General features: G+C 52.9%; 1 protein-coding gene across 1 annotated transcript in view; it reads right to left on the reverse strand.

Annotated features, from left to right (window-relative positions):
* Nucleotides 1-14,292, reverse strand: part of Dnah2 (dynein axonemal heavy chain 2) — a 100,183-nt gene that overhangs the window by 17,319 nt on the left and 68,572 nt on the right. The window contains exons 50-63 of the mRNA XM_051167293.1: nt 13,440-13,628; nt 12,129-12,214; nt 11,895-12,025; nt 11,616-11,765; nt 11,051-11,218; nt 10,661-10,821; nt 10,279-10,418; nt 8,566-8,698; nt 8,342-8,481; nt 5,878-6,088; nt 5,576-5,692; nt 5,164-5,305; nt 3,707-3,876; nt 2,757-2,873 (exon numbers count right to left, since the gene is read on the reverse strand). Coding sequence (XP_051023250.1) covers nt 2,757-2,873; nt 3,707-3,876; nt 5,164-5,305; nt 5,576-5,692; nt 5,878-6,088; nt 8,342-8,481; nt 8,566-8,698; nt 10,279-10,418; nt 10,661-10,821; nt 11,051-11,218; nt 11,616-11,765; nt 11,895-12,025; nt 12,129-12,214; nt 13,440-13,628 — 2,055 coding nt within the window. The remainder of the gene's footprint in view (nt 1-2,756; nt 2,874-3,706; nt 3,877-5,163; nt 5,306-5,575; nt 5,693-5,877; nt 6,089-8,341; nt 8,482-8,565; nt 8,699-10,278; nt 10,419-10,660; nt 10,822-11,050; nt 11,219-11,615; nt 11,766-11,894; nt 12,026-12,128; nt 12,215-13,439; nt 13,629-14,292) is intronic.

Below are 14,292 nucleotides of genomic sequence, written 5' to 3' on the forward strand. Positions count from 1 at the left end.
TAGATAGTTCCAGGCCAGCTGGGGTTACACAAGTGAGGATGGATGGGAGGCAGCAAAGCCTTCCCTGTGAAACAGTCTTCCTCAGCCTCAGCTTCCAGAAGAAGAAGCAGCAGCAGCAGCTCCCATGGCCACAACAGAGGAAGCCAGGTGAAAAGGACCTTAGCGTTTCCATAGCAGCAACATCATGGCTGCACACCACTGATGACACATTTAATACCACCTAAGACCAACTGTACAGGGGCTGGAGAGACGGCGCCGCGTTTAAGAGTGCGCGTTGATCTTGAGAAGGGTCCACATTCATCTCCCAGCACCCACGCGGCAACTCTGCCTCAAGGGTGTCAGAGAGAGAGATCTGGCTCAGCCCTTTGCTGGCTGAGGCTCTGGGCGAGCTAGCCAGGGCAGTGGTGTGGGTGCAGGAAAGCTGGTGTGCTGACCAGCTCAGCTACCACCCAGGCCAAGACCCAGGGCTTTGAGTTGGCCCACCTCAACACCTACCCTGAGTCTATGAACTGCTGGGAGTGTGAGAAGGGGCCGGCCCTACAGATCCTGGAAATGTGAGAAGGGGCTGGCCCTATAGACCAAAAGCTGTAGGATCGCCATGGCAACGGCATCCTGATAGATGCAGTATTGATGATGCAGCAGGAGCCAGAGGCCTCAGAACAGACCAATGACTCATTGCAATGAATATTTGCAAGTGAAGAAGTGTGGACAGAAGGACGCACTGTGGGACGCACTGTGGGACGCACTGTGGGACACCACAGCTTCCACACAGTTTGTTTATTTTTCTTTTGGGGAGAGGTTGCGAGGTTGGAGGGCAGACATGATGGGACAAAGAGGTTGGGGTGTGCACGCTGTGAAACTCACAAAGAATCAATAAAAAGTTAAATTTTTAAAAAGCAAGCAAACAAAACACTTGACTCTTAAATTTCACAACCTTTATCAATATCAAGGGGGAAATGTTGTTTTCCCCATCTTTTGTTTTGTGTTTTTGAGACAAGGGCCTTACCACGCTGCTCAGGCTAAGCTTGGATATCTGGGGCCAGATGATCATGCTGCCTCAGATGCTGCTGCAGGCGGCTCTCCTGTCGGCTTCCTCCAGAACAAGCCCTTGCTCTGGAGCACATGAGGCTCACCCACTAAGTCCTAACACTGTAAACTCTATGTTTGTCCAGGGAATGAATCATTGGCAGCAAACTCCCAAGGTCCCATTGTTTAAATATAAAGGACCGACTTAATTGCTTGGCCCAGGATGTGACTCATCTGCATGAGAAACCTTTCCAAGTGGGTTGCCTCACCTGTGGCTGTGACCTCCAGGAAAAGAGACAGTGAGGGAGGCACGACAGGAGAAGGTTATGACAATAGAGTGGGTTCTCTGTACCGGAAGAACCAGAAGTCTTGAGGGCAGCTGTACTTCTGACAATAAAAGTGACTGTGACGGGAAAGGACAGAGACCAGCTATGGGTAGGTCATCACGAGTAACAAACATGGTGCCTAGCCCAGCTCTGTGGTAACTAACCCAGAGGCAAACTAAGAACAATATCTATAATGTTTAAAATAAATGTAAGTGTACTGTGTGCTGTCTTAATTACTGTTTGACGGCTGTGTGGGCTTTTGGTTTGGTTGGGATTTTTTTTTGTTGTTTTTTTGTTTTTGTTTGGTTTGGTTTTAGTTTTTTGAGGGAAGGTTTCTCATATAGTCCTGGCTGTCCTGAAACGCACTCTGTAGACCTTGAACTTGGAGATCCGTCTGCCTCTGCCTCCCAAGTGCTGGGATTAGAGGCGTGTGCCACAACTGCCCCACTCTGGCATGGGCTTTGGAAAGCTCAACGCTTGCGCCCCTGCCCCCGGCACACTTCCTCCAACAAGGCCACACCTCACACCTCCCAGTCCTCCTACTCCTTTCAAACTGTTCCACTCCCTAGTTCCTGAGCGTTCAAATATGTGAGCCTGTGGGAGCTATTCTCACTCAGACTGCCACAAGTATGTATGTGTATTTGTGCACGTGTGCACGTGTGTGCGTGTGCATGTGTGTGTGCGCGTGTGCACGTGTGCGCGTGTGCACGTGTGTGCGTGTGTGCGCGCGTGTGCGCGTGTGCACGTGTGTGTGCACGTGTGCGCGTGTGCACGTGTGTGTGCACGTGTGTGTGCACGTGTGCGTGTGTGTGAGTGTGTGCACGTGTGTGCGTGTGCATGTGTGTGTGTGAGTGTGTGCACTGACGTTATCATAGATCATCTTTGGAAGAACAAGATTTTATAAAAATTGAGGGAAGTTGGAGGCTACAGAGCAGAAGGTAGAAAAGAATTTTTTTTACTTTATTCTTCTTTCATATATTACATCCCAGTCATGGTTCCCCCTCCTCCCTCCTCCCAGTGCCTCCCCCGACCCCAGTTCCACTCTTCCCACTCCTTCTCTGCCTCCCTTCAGAAAAGACTGACTCTCCACCTGCATGCCATCAGTCAATATCCCAAAGCCTACTTCCAAACACTGTGACAGAGGTGACCAACTCTGTCTATCTCTGAAAAGACTTGTGGGCCCACAGCGACAGCAGGACCCTAGGAGCCCTTCCCGCCCTATGCAAGCTCCTAAGCTGCAGACAGATGCAAACAGGCCACAGAGCGGGACAGAGGCAGTTCAGTACTGTAGGACAGCGGAGTTGGGCACGGGACTAGGTGGACAAACAAGATAGTAAAGATGTCTGAGACAGGGAGAGGGGTGGCCTGCAGGGAGAGCCAGGGAGCACCAGTGGGAGGACTCACCTCCCGAAGCTTTTCCTGGGCCTCAGCCAGGGCAGCCTGCTTCTCTTGTAGCTGGGCGATGGCCGCATTCATTCGGATCCGTTTGGGCTCCACCACGCGATACAGCCGCCCATACAGCTGTGGGAAGACAGGCGGGCTCCAGGGACTCAGGCAGCCACTGCCCACCCCACCCCCTCACTTCCCACCGCCTACCTCCATGGCGCCCATACAGCTGTGGGAAGACAGGCGGGCTCCAGGGACTCAGGCCAGCCGCTGCCCACCCCACCCCCTCACTTCCCACCGCCTACCTCCATGGCGCCCATACAGCTGTGGGAAGACAGGCGGGCTCCAGGGACTCAGGCAGCCACTGCCCACCCCACCCCCCCACTTCCCACCGCCTACCTCCATGGCGCCCATACAGCTGTGGGAAGACAGGCGGGCTCCAGGGACTCAGGCAGCCACTGCCCACCCCACCCCCTCACTTCCCACCGCCTACCTCCATGGCGCCCATACAGCTGTGGGAAGACAGGCGGGCTCCAGGGACTCAGGCAGCCACTGCCCACCCCACCCCCCCACTTCCCACCGCCTACCTCCATGGCGCCCATACAGCTGTGGAAGACAGGCGGGCTCCAGGGACTCAGGCAGCCACTGCCCACCCCACCCCCTCACTTCCCACCGCCTACCTCCATGGCGCCCCATACAGCTGTGGGAAGACAGGCGGGCTCCAGGGACTCAGGGCAGCCACTGCCCACCCCACCCCCCTCACTTCCCACCGCCTACCTCCATGGCGCCCCATACAGCTGTGGGAAGACAGGCGGGCTCCAGGGACTCAGGCAGCCACTGCCCACCCCACCCCCCCACTTCCCACCGCCTACCTCCATGGCGCCCATACAGCTGTGGGAAGACAGGCGGGCTCCAGGGACTCAGGCCAGCCACTGCCCACCCCACCCCCCTCACTTCCCACCGCCTACCTCCATGGCGCGCACCCACATGCAGAGGGACTTAGCAGCCAGGGAGACCCGGCCGATGATGTCCGGTTGGAAGTCCGGCTGGGCGCAGTAGGCACCGATCTTCTTCAGCACCTTGTCCGAGATGTTGTCCTTATCGAAGTTGATCAGTGACTTGATGAAGTTTTGTTCCCCTGTGGTTTGGCATTGTGAGGCCTCGGCCAGGGGGCCGCATGGGTACCCCTCTGATCTTGCTCCCGGCCTGGGATCCTCTCAGCCCCCAGGGCCTCCGCAGTCTCCCCAGCCTCATCACCTACTCCCTTCCCTTAACAAACTCAGTTATGTCACCCAACCTAGCCTTCTATGTGCTTTGCACTTTGGGGGACAAAAACTGCCAGATATTTTTGGGGTTTGGGGTTTGTTTTGTTTTCTGTTTTTGTTTTGTTTTGCTTTTTGTTTGTTTGTTTGTTTTGTTTTTTCAAGACAGGTTTCTCTGTGTAGCCTTGGCTGTCCTGGACTTGCTTTGTAGACCAGGCTGGCCTCAAAATCACAGCAATCCACCTGCCTCTGCTTCCTGATTGCTGGGATTAAAGGCGTGCGCCACTACACCTGGCTTACTGACAGAGCCATCTCCTCTCTAGGCATAGCTCTCAAAAATTAAAAAAGCTGTCCAGGCGTGGTGGCGCACGCCTTTAATTCCAGCACTCGGGAGGCAGAGGCAGGTGGATTGCTGTGAGTTTGAGGCCAGCCTGGTCTACAGAGTGAGTCCAGGACAGCCAGGACTACACAGAGAAACCCTGTCTCAAAAACAAACAAACAAAAACCAACCAAACAAAAGCTGAGTGGTTCCTGAGAAACAACACCTGACACCAACTTTGGCCTTCACACATACAAACACAGACACATTGCACACAGGAGAAAGCACACACACAGGAGCACACCCCACATACAGGCACATATATGCAGAGAAAGTAAAGGAGTGAGTCAGAGACGCACACACAAAAAGCAATAGAGCCGCAGAGAGACAGAGAGGGAAGAGCCTCATCTCAGTCTCTACCCTCCCCGCGGGGCACGAAGGTGTTTCCATCCTTGGCTCCTGCATGCATTCTGACAGCTGTAGATCAATTTTTTTTTTTTTTTGGCCTGGCATGGAAAAAAAAAAAATCCCAGTACTGGGAGGCAGAGGTGGGCGAATCTTTGAGTTCAAGGCCAGCCAGGCCTACAGGAGAAATCCTGTCTCAAAAAACAAACAAACAAACAAAAAATATCGGTTTTTTTTGACTGTAGTGAGAGCAGTCAGTTTCTGCTCCACACTCCTAAAAGATTGTGGTGCGTATTAGGTCTTCTCTCCCCTCCTAAGCGCCGTGCTCCTGAAGGCCTCTGCAGAACCTCAGTCGGCCCTTGTTGAAGGCCTGCTGGGCTACACTTGATCAATCAACACCCGACAGACGCAGGTACCCTCTAGTACTGCCTCAGCGTACCTAGCTGCCGCTTTGCCTCTGCCCACGTGGGCTCGTTGCCTCGCAGAATCATGACGGCCTGCATCACGATCTCCACCTGCGCAGGGGGGCGGCCGTACGACTTGATCTCGCCTATGTCCTTCTTGTTCAGGGACTCCAGGGCCTGCGGAAAAGGGGTGCCCTGGGAGAACTCAGCCAGAAACAACCCCTCCTGGACACAGGGCCAACTGAGGGGCCACCTTTCCCCACGTCCCCAGGGACTCCAGGGCCTGCGGAAAAGGGGTGCCCTGGGAGAACTCAGCCAGAAACAACCCCTCCTGGACACAGGGCCAACTGAGGGGCCACCTTTCCCCCACGACCCCAGGGTCTCCGGGGCCAAAGAAGGCTGGCCCCACTCCCACGCCTGGCACCACGTAGTGCCAGCCTCTGGTACCCGCATGGCTTCTTCAAGGGCGGGCAACGCCTCCTCTAGATCCTTTTGGGCGTTGTCAGCCAGTGCCTGACACTTGACCTCCTCAATGGCAATCTTCTCACTGTTGGCAGTGACGGCCTAGAGAGGAAAAGAAAGGTGGGAGCCGTAGGGCTGATGAGAAGGGTGGATGAGAAAACCGCGGCAGGGGTGAGGTGGTGGGGGGGCTGGAGGAGCGGGCAGTGGGGGCTGGGGGAGCGGGCAGTGGGGGCTGGGGGGCGGCGGGGGGCCCCTGGAGGAGCGGGCAGCCCGAGGGGATCAGTGACCTTCTGCTGCTCGTCGGCTTCCCGCTTCTGCTGCACGATGATGACCAGGTACTCCTCGCACTGCTTCTGGAACTCCGCCACCTTCTTCTTTGCTTCCTCCAGCTCCAGCGACATCACCTCCACTTTCTCCCTGGTTTCATCGATCTTAAACAATCCAGTCCGAAGCTTATTGGCTTGGTCCAGCAGCTCCTGCCGCTTTTCTCCCAGAAGCCTGCGCAGGAGCGGGCGGTGGGTGGCGTGTGTGGCCACCCAGGAAGGAGGTGTCCTACCCTAATCTGCGTGAGTATCTCAGTCACTCTCTCTTTCTGTGGCCACTTCCTGCCCTCACATACAGAAGGCACATGGCCTGGTCAGGTCTACATCATTTCTTTTTTTATACGTCTCCCACCCCCACCCCCAGACAGGGTCTCTCTGTGTAGCCTTGACTGTCCGGGAACTCACTCTGTAGACCAGGCTGGCCTCGAACTCACAGTGATCCGCCTGCCTCTGCCTCCCGAGTGCTGGGATTACAGGCGTGAGCCCCCACCATCCGGCTCCACGGATTTTCTTACCCTCTGATTCATTCCCTACACCACGGCTGAAATCAGCTTGCTAAACGCCATTTTGACACATTGCTTCCTCTACATGGGACTCTCGCACTGACTGCCCCTACCACGCAGCAGGCAGCTAGACTGCAACAGTCCAGAAAACATGAACCCACCCCAAAGCGGCTCCCCCAGTGTTGTTACATTGTTGCTGTTTAAGGAGAAGCTAGAAATCTGGGTTTATCTGTGGGTATAAAGACTGGCAAGTAGAAAAGGGCAGGACGTTGGTGTGAATGTCTAGGAAGGCAGGGCTGGTGCACTACTGTAAAATAGCGCCTAGGACATAGGTGCTTAACAATGCACGGGACTAAAGGTGTGTGCCACCACTGACTGGCAGATATTGCTTTTTCTTTTTCCAGCTTTGATTAAATATCCATTCCGGTAGGTGTGGAGCATCATCACAGCACTGGGGAGGCTGAGGCAGGAGGATCGCTATGAATTTGAGGCTAGTGTCAGCTACATAGCGAGTCCAAAGCCAGACTGGGCTATGTGTGTGAGACAGTGTCTCAAGAAAAGTCAAATAGACGGGCGTGGTGGCGCACGCCTTTAATCCCAGCACTTGGGAGGCAGAGACAGGTGGATCACTGTGAGTTCCAGGCCAACCTGGTCCACAAAGCAAGTCTACGACAGGCAGGGCTACACAGATAAGTCCTGTCTCAACACCCCGCCCCAAAGATAAAATTATCCTTTATAATAAGCCCGCAACAGCATTCCCCGACTTCTACAAACCAGCTAAGCTGAGGACAGACAGACGGACAGCTCAGCTAAATCGAGGAGCCCACAGATACTCAGGCCAAACAGCATGGGGCTTAGAGCCTATATCTAAACTGGGACTGAGGCCTCAACCTGACTCCAGCTCCAAGTGGGCAACGCAGGATCAGACCCACTGCCAGGACACACGGTCACTGCGGGGGGAGCTGCCCACAGAGCTGACGCTCAGAGTGAAGCACACGGGGTCGGAAGTGGGAGGAGGGACAACGCTTGGATTTTTGTGTTTTGTCTGCTCTGCCTGTTTACACTTTTCCCCTCTTGGCTCTATTTTGCTTTGAGGTTGGAGCTCACGTAGCCCTGGTTGGCCTTGAACTGGAGCCCCCGTGGGCCTCGAGCCTCTGATCCTCCTGCTCCTTCTTGCCTCCCAAAGACTGGGATTACAGCCGTACGCCACCATTGCAGGGCTCATGTGGTGGAAGGAAATCAACCCAGCTAAGGCACACACATACAGACCTATATCTCTGGCCCTATCGGCTTGTGTGTTTTTATTTTTTGTTTGTTTGTTTGTTTTTTGAGACAGGAGTCTCACTATGTAGCACTGGCTGGCCTGTGTATGTAGACCTCACTATGTAGACCAGGCTGGCCTTGAACTCACAGAAATCTACCAGCCTCTGCTGGGAGCAAAAGCGTGCGCTACCACTCCCAGCCTTTGTGTATTTTGGAGACAGGGTCCTTGTACATAGCCAGGCTGTTCTTGGATTTATAACCCTACTATGTCAGCTTGCCTAGTGCGGGGAAATTTATAGGCTCTTGTGTCCACACCCAGTCTGGGAGACAAAGAGAAAGAAAGGAGTACAGACATTATGATAAACTCCCAGGTAAACTGTGGCCAGAAAACCACAGTGAAACATCATCCCGAGGCACAAGGACAGACAGGGCATGAGAAACGCTGGAGTCTAGGGGACACAACCAGCAACTCTAGGAATGGCCTTCCCAACAGGGGTCTTACCTCTCATTGACTCCCAGGGAATACCTAAGGCTCTCTGCACACCTGCCATCCCACCTTAGGCCTACATCCTCCAGCCTGTCCCCTCAGCCAGATCCCCAGTGTTTTCCACACCTTCAAAAGACACCAGCTCCCCAGCCCTGCTTGTTTCTTGGTTTCCTACTTTTTATAGCCAGACACGAGCTCCAGGTAGTTTGTGGGCGTGACGTAGTTATATCTCCGGAGTTCCAGCAGCATCTTCTGGGAGTACTGAGCCACCGACCAGTGCATGGTGACAAAGATCTGGGCCACTTTCCTGTGGATCTGAAGCCGACAACGTGGGGTGAGACATGCGGGGAATGAAGGGAAGGGGGGTGTGGCTAAGGTGTGTGCGGTGGGGAGGCTCACATTCTCCTGTGTCCCCAAGTCCACTCCTATGAGATACTTCTCGGCCACCTCTAGCAAGGCCTCCCGGGGCCACTCTGAGAACCAGTTGATGGTGGTGCAGTTCACTAAGGCTGGGTACTGGCGGATCCAGTTCCTAGGGAGAAGGTGGGAGGTGTTAAGTCCACTCACGGATGCCCTTGGCTTTCTGATGTGCACCCGCCCACGCTGCGGTGACCTAGGGACCCTGTCCTCCTCCTATCTGTTCCTGTAATTCACCTCCTCACAGACTGCTCAGCACAACATTTAGAAATGGTCTCAGGTCAAAAAGGCCAATATCCACATTTTCTAGATGTTGACCTTGAGCAAGTATCCAAGATGCTCAAACATCAGTTTCCTCGTCTCTAGAAGGGGGTTAACAGTATGTGCTAAGGCTGTTGGGAATTCAGTGAGGTGACCACAGAAGAATGCTCAGCATGGCACCTGGCTGAGATAAGTAAGCAAAACACTGACTCATTTTGCCTTTCCATACAGATGCTCTGATCGCTTCCTAAGTTCATTTTGGTTTTTGTTTTGTTTTGTTTTTATTGTTATTGTTGTTGTTGGTTGGTTGGTTTTTTGAGACAGGGTCTCTCTGTGTAGCCTTGGCTGTCCTAGACTCGCTTTGTAGACCAGGCTGGGCCTCGAGCTCACAGCGATCCACCTGCCTCTGCTTCCTGAGTGCTGGGATTAAAGGCGTGCACCACCATGCCTGCCCCTAAGTTTATTTTGATTTGATTTTTTTTTTTTTTAAGGCAAGGTGTCCCACATAGCCCTGGGTATCCCGGTGCTTGTTATGTAGCCCAGACTGGTCTCACAATTGCAGCAATCCTCCTGCTTCTGCTGTCTAAGTTCTGAGGTCCTAGGTGTGCGCTGCCATACCCAGCCTCTTCCACTTTCTTCCTTTCTTTTCTTTTTATTTATTTATTAATTATTTTGTTGTTGTTGTTTTGTTTTTCGAGACAGGGTTTCTCTGTGTAACCTTGGCTGTGCTGGATCCACTCTGTAGACCAGGCTGGCCTCAAACTCACAGTGATCCACCTGCCTCTGCCTCCCGAGTGCTGGGATTAAAGGCGTGCGCCACCACGCCTGGCATCTTTTCTAGTTTCAATGGCCCTAAAATATCTACTCATACCAAGAAAAGATTTTTAAAAATTTTTTGGATGAGGCCGGGCGTGGTGGCGCACGCCTTTAATTCCAGCACTCAGGAGGCAGAGGCAGGTGAATCGCTGTGAGTTTGAGGCCAGCCTGGTCTACAAAGTGAGTCCAAGGCAGCCAAGGCTAACACAGAGAGAGACCCTGGTCTTGAAAAACCAAAAAAAGAAAAAAAATTTTTTTGGATGTATACATTCTGTGTAGTTCTATTCATACTTTTAAAAAGAAAAAGCTGTCATCTAGAATATGGATGGACGTTGAGGACATTTAGAAGTGAAACATGTCAGAAAAGGACAAAAATAGCATCACTCCACTTGTACAAGGCCATCAAATGCCAAATTCACAGAGATGGAACGTAGGAAGGTGCTTTCCAGAAGCTGGGGAAGGGGGATCTGTTCTAGCGGGCTGTTGCTGAACACTGGGCACTTAACGTGACTCAACTGTGCAGGGAGTCACATGGGACACACTCACTTTCAAAGGACACTGAAGGACACAGAGAGACAGTGGGAGGCCCTTGGGGCACGGACACACGGGAAGCGTCACCTGAAGGGGTCTCCCACGGGACTCAGGCAGAGCACGATGTGCAGGTTGTTGCGCACGCGCTCGATGAGGTAGGCAAAGAGGCTGTCAGAGGACTCTGGTACCTGCTCAGCTCGGGCCTGGTCCAGGATTCGGGTCTGGATCTGGACAGAAGCCGCACGCAATCAGAGGACTGAGGTGCTCACAGCAGTGTCAGCCCCATAGCAGGCCGGGCTGGCAGACTGGAGTGAGATTGAAAGCAGCCCCGCCCAATGAGGCCCCTAGGGGATGGCTGATGAGAAACAGCCTCACAGGGGCTGATCTGGGTGGCTGGAGGCTGTGACAGAAACAGACGTGCAGTCTGTGGGAAAGCCGACGAAGGAACTCAGTACTGAGGGAACTGCACCTCTTCAAATTCGTCGGACTTGTAGAGATTGGGGACCTCGCCCGAGCTAAGGATGTTGTTGATGTCTTCTAGGAAGGACTCGTCGGCTATCTGGGTGTCCACGAAAAGGAACGAGGTGGTCTTGAGGTCCACCCCTGCCTGGCGATACAGGCGCTTGATATCTGGCCAAACAAGTGAGGGACAAAAGGAAAGGCTTACTTACCTCAGACTCTCCATCCCAGTCTTCCGTGCTGGAGGACCCTCCCTCAGCCATAAGCACTCCCATGTGCCGTCCTATGCCCAGACCACCAAAGCCAGGAGTGCCGCCTCACCTGATGTGGCAGTAACTCAAGTGGCTCACCTTTCAGTCTAAAACCTCTGCCCTCTACCAGTTCAGAAGCGCGGCCATACCTTCTCGGAACTCCTGTTTGCGATAGTGTTTGGTGACCTCAATCTGGAAGGTGTTGTACTCGCAGATGGAAGAGGCCAAGCGGGCCAGACTCTGGCGCCCACTGCCCCCGATCCCCACCAGGAGCATGTTGCCTCGAGGCTGTCCGATTACCCGCACGATCCGAGTGACTGGGGAGAAGCAACACACTGGGTGAGCAAATCCAAGCAATTTCCAGGCCTTGGGCTGGGGATCAAACCCCTGGGGCTGAGGTAGAGGGTCACACAGTAAGGGGGAAGAGGTAGTGGGAGGGTCAACATTTAACCTTCGCCTTGCCCATTTAGCACTCTTGTGGGTGGGCATGACAGTGCAAGCCTGCAACCCCAGGGAGAGGCAGAGGCAGGGGGGCCACAAGTTCAACGCCAGCTTACTCTAAGCAGCAATTTCCAAACCGGCTCGGGCTACACAGCAAGAACAAAAATGAGTAAGTGAATGAAACCCCACTAGCACAAGAATATGTTGGACCAGAAAGGAAAACAACTTCTAGAACTTGGTTTGGGAGTGGCCTTCCACGTAGCGAGCACTCACTGTGTTCAATGGCCTCTCGGAAGAGCACCAGCTGCATTGGCACAATGGAAGGGGACAGGTTGTACTCATTGAGGGCCGTCTCCATGGCCGTCTTCAGTACTGTCAGGTCTACCAGGTCTTCATAGACCTTGGGCTCCCTCAGGAAGTCCCCTAGGCCATAGGAGAAGGGTATCAGCATCCCCAGTGCCTGGTCCTCACCAGAGGACCATTGCAGCCACTAGCACCGTGCCCTAACCCCAACCTCCTAAAGGCCCAAAGTAGCCACAGCTCCTGGCTCACCAAAGATAGGTGGTCGTTTGTTGGGACAGAGATTGTGAAATGTAAGGTCAAAGAAGGTGCCGAGTTTGTCACTTAAGATGCCCATAAAGGCTTCCATGTCGGTTGCATCAACCAGTCTGTCCGAGAAGACTCTGTTGGGGAACAGTTGCGGGAGGAAAGTCAAGCCAGAGGTAAAGGCTGGGGCTGGGAGCTGGGCTGGGAAGCCAGTCTGGCCAGGACACACAGACATGTCACCTGAAACACTCATGGATCCAGAGTCTAGTGATGCTGGACTTGGTGTCATGGAAGTCCTTGTTGGCTCTAAGCATGCCCTGGAAAACCTGGAAAGTAGAAGCCGTGACTGGAACGGAGGGAGAGAAGAGGTCCTTTGCAGACATCCAGAGGTGAGAGCAGGGCACGTGACACTTCACAGCGGGTGACTTCAGGCTTCGCTGTGCAACAAAATCATGTGTGTGTAGGTGCATCTGTGTGTGTGTGACATATGTGCAGGAGCCAAGAGGGGCCAGAGCTGGAGCTACTGGTGGTTGTGAGCCGCTGTGTGTGGGTGCTGCAGGGTGGGGGGCGCAGCTTCTCAAGCCTCAGTGAGAGCAGAAACTCCCCAAGCTGGTGGCGTGTGCCTTTAATCCCACACTCAGAACGCAGAAGCACATGTATCACAGCACTGTGAGTTCAAGGCCAGCCTGGTCTATGTAGGGAGTTCCAGGACAGTTAGGGCTACACAGTGAGACTCTGCCTCAACAACAAATAGCAATCCCAGTGGCTGACCCACCTATCTCCTCAGCCCCTTGCAATGGAATTCTTTTTTTTTTTTTTTTTTTTTTTGAAGACAGTGCAATGGAATTCTTATTCTTTTTTTATTCCTTATTTTTTTAGATTTATTTTATTCATACGGGTGCTTTGCCTGCACGTAGCTCTGTGTATCATGTTTGCCTGGTACCTGAGGAAGCCTCCATGTGAGTGCTGGGAATAAAATCGCAGGCCTTCACAAGAGCAAGTGCTCTTAACCACTAAGCCAACTCTCCTGCCCCTCTTCTTCCTCTTCTTCAAAGGTTCGTTTTTCTAGCCAAGGGACAGAACATTCTCCACAGTTGTGTGGAGAGCGAGGACTGACTCTAATATGTTGCTCCATATTTGACCACCTCCCCTTGGTGGGGAGGCCTGGTAGCACTCAGAGAAAGAATAGGCAGGCTACCAAGACTTGATAGGTTGTGACCACATGGTGGGGAAGGAGGTCCCCTTCTGTCACAGACCTAGGGGAGGGGAACAGGGTGAAAGAGGGAGGGAGGGAGGAACGGGAGGAGACAAGCAAGGGGATGACAACTGAGATGTAATCTGAATAAATTAATAAAAAAATCATGTTCAAGCTAAAAAAAAGATTCATTTTCATTTTATATGTATGAGCGTGTGTCTACATGTGTCTGTGTGGGAGAATTGGAGTTACAGACATGTAGGTGCTGGGAACTGAACCTGGGTCCTCTGCAGGAGCAGCCAGTGCTCTTCTCCAGCCCTGCGGTGCAGTTCTGAGGAGGCCAAGGCAGTGCTTACCTTGGAGATGTCTCGGAGGTTGAAGAGGTAATGGATCTTCGCAGGCGTGGGCAGGAAGCGCTGTACCACCGTGTTGTACACATCCAAGGTGGCCTCCGTCACCACGTTCCCAATGGGCTTCACCTCCTCCTCAAAGTCCTGGAGCTTCTGGTTGATCATGGTGCCAAATATGCGGATGATCTGGGATTCCTGGAAAGAGGCCTCACACTCACTCTCCAAGGTTTCTGGGCCTGTATCCAGGGCCAGGATCAGTGTGAGGCAAATGCAGAGCTCACATCATGAGGAAAATTGAAGAGGCATTAAACTAATTAATCACTAAGAAATTAAGAAAAATGTTTTTCATATAATCCTTAAAAATAAAAAAATGTAACGAGGTGTGGTGGTGCACACCTTTGATCCCAGCACTCAGGAGGCAGAGGCAGGTGGATCTCTGTGAGTTCAAGGCCAGCCTGGTCTACAAAGCGAGTCCAGGACAGCCAGGGTTACACAGAGAAATCTTGTCTCGGAAAACCAAAAACCAAAAAACTAAGAAATTAAAAAATTAAATTAACGTTATCTATCTATATCTGGGCATATGCCTGCATAGCACACGTGTGGAGATTACAGGACCAGTTTGTGGAAGATGGCTCTCCCCTTCCGCCTTGCAGGTTCACAGGGGATTGGGCTCAGAATGTAATGCTGGATGAAAGCCTCACTTACCTGCTTGATACTAATTTCAATTTAAAGAAAATACTTAATTAAGTGCACGTCTTTAATCCCAGCACTCGGGAGGCAGAGGTAGATGCATCTCTGTGAGTTCGAGGCCAGCCTGGTATACAGAGTGCGTCCAGAACAGCCAGGGCTACACAGAGAA

This window comes from Acomys russatus, chromosome 25 (assembly GCF_903995435.1).
Source record: "Acomys russatus chromosome 25, mAcoRus1.1, whole genome shotgun sequence".
NCBI lineage: Eukaryota > Metazoa > Chordata > Mammalia > Rodentia > Muridae > Acomys > Acomys russatus.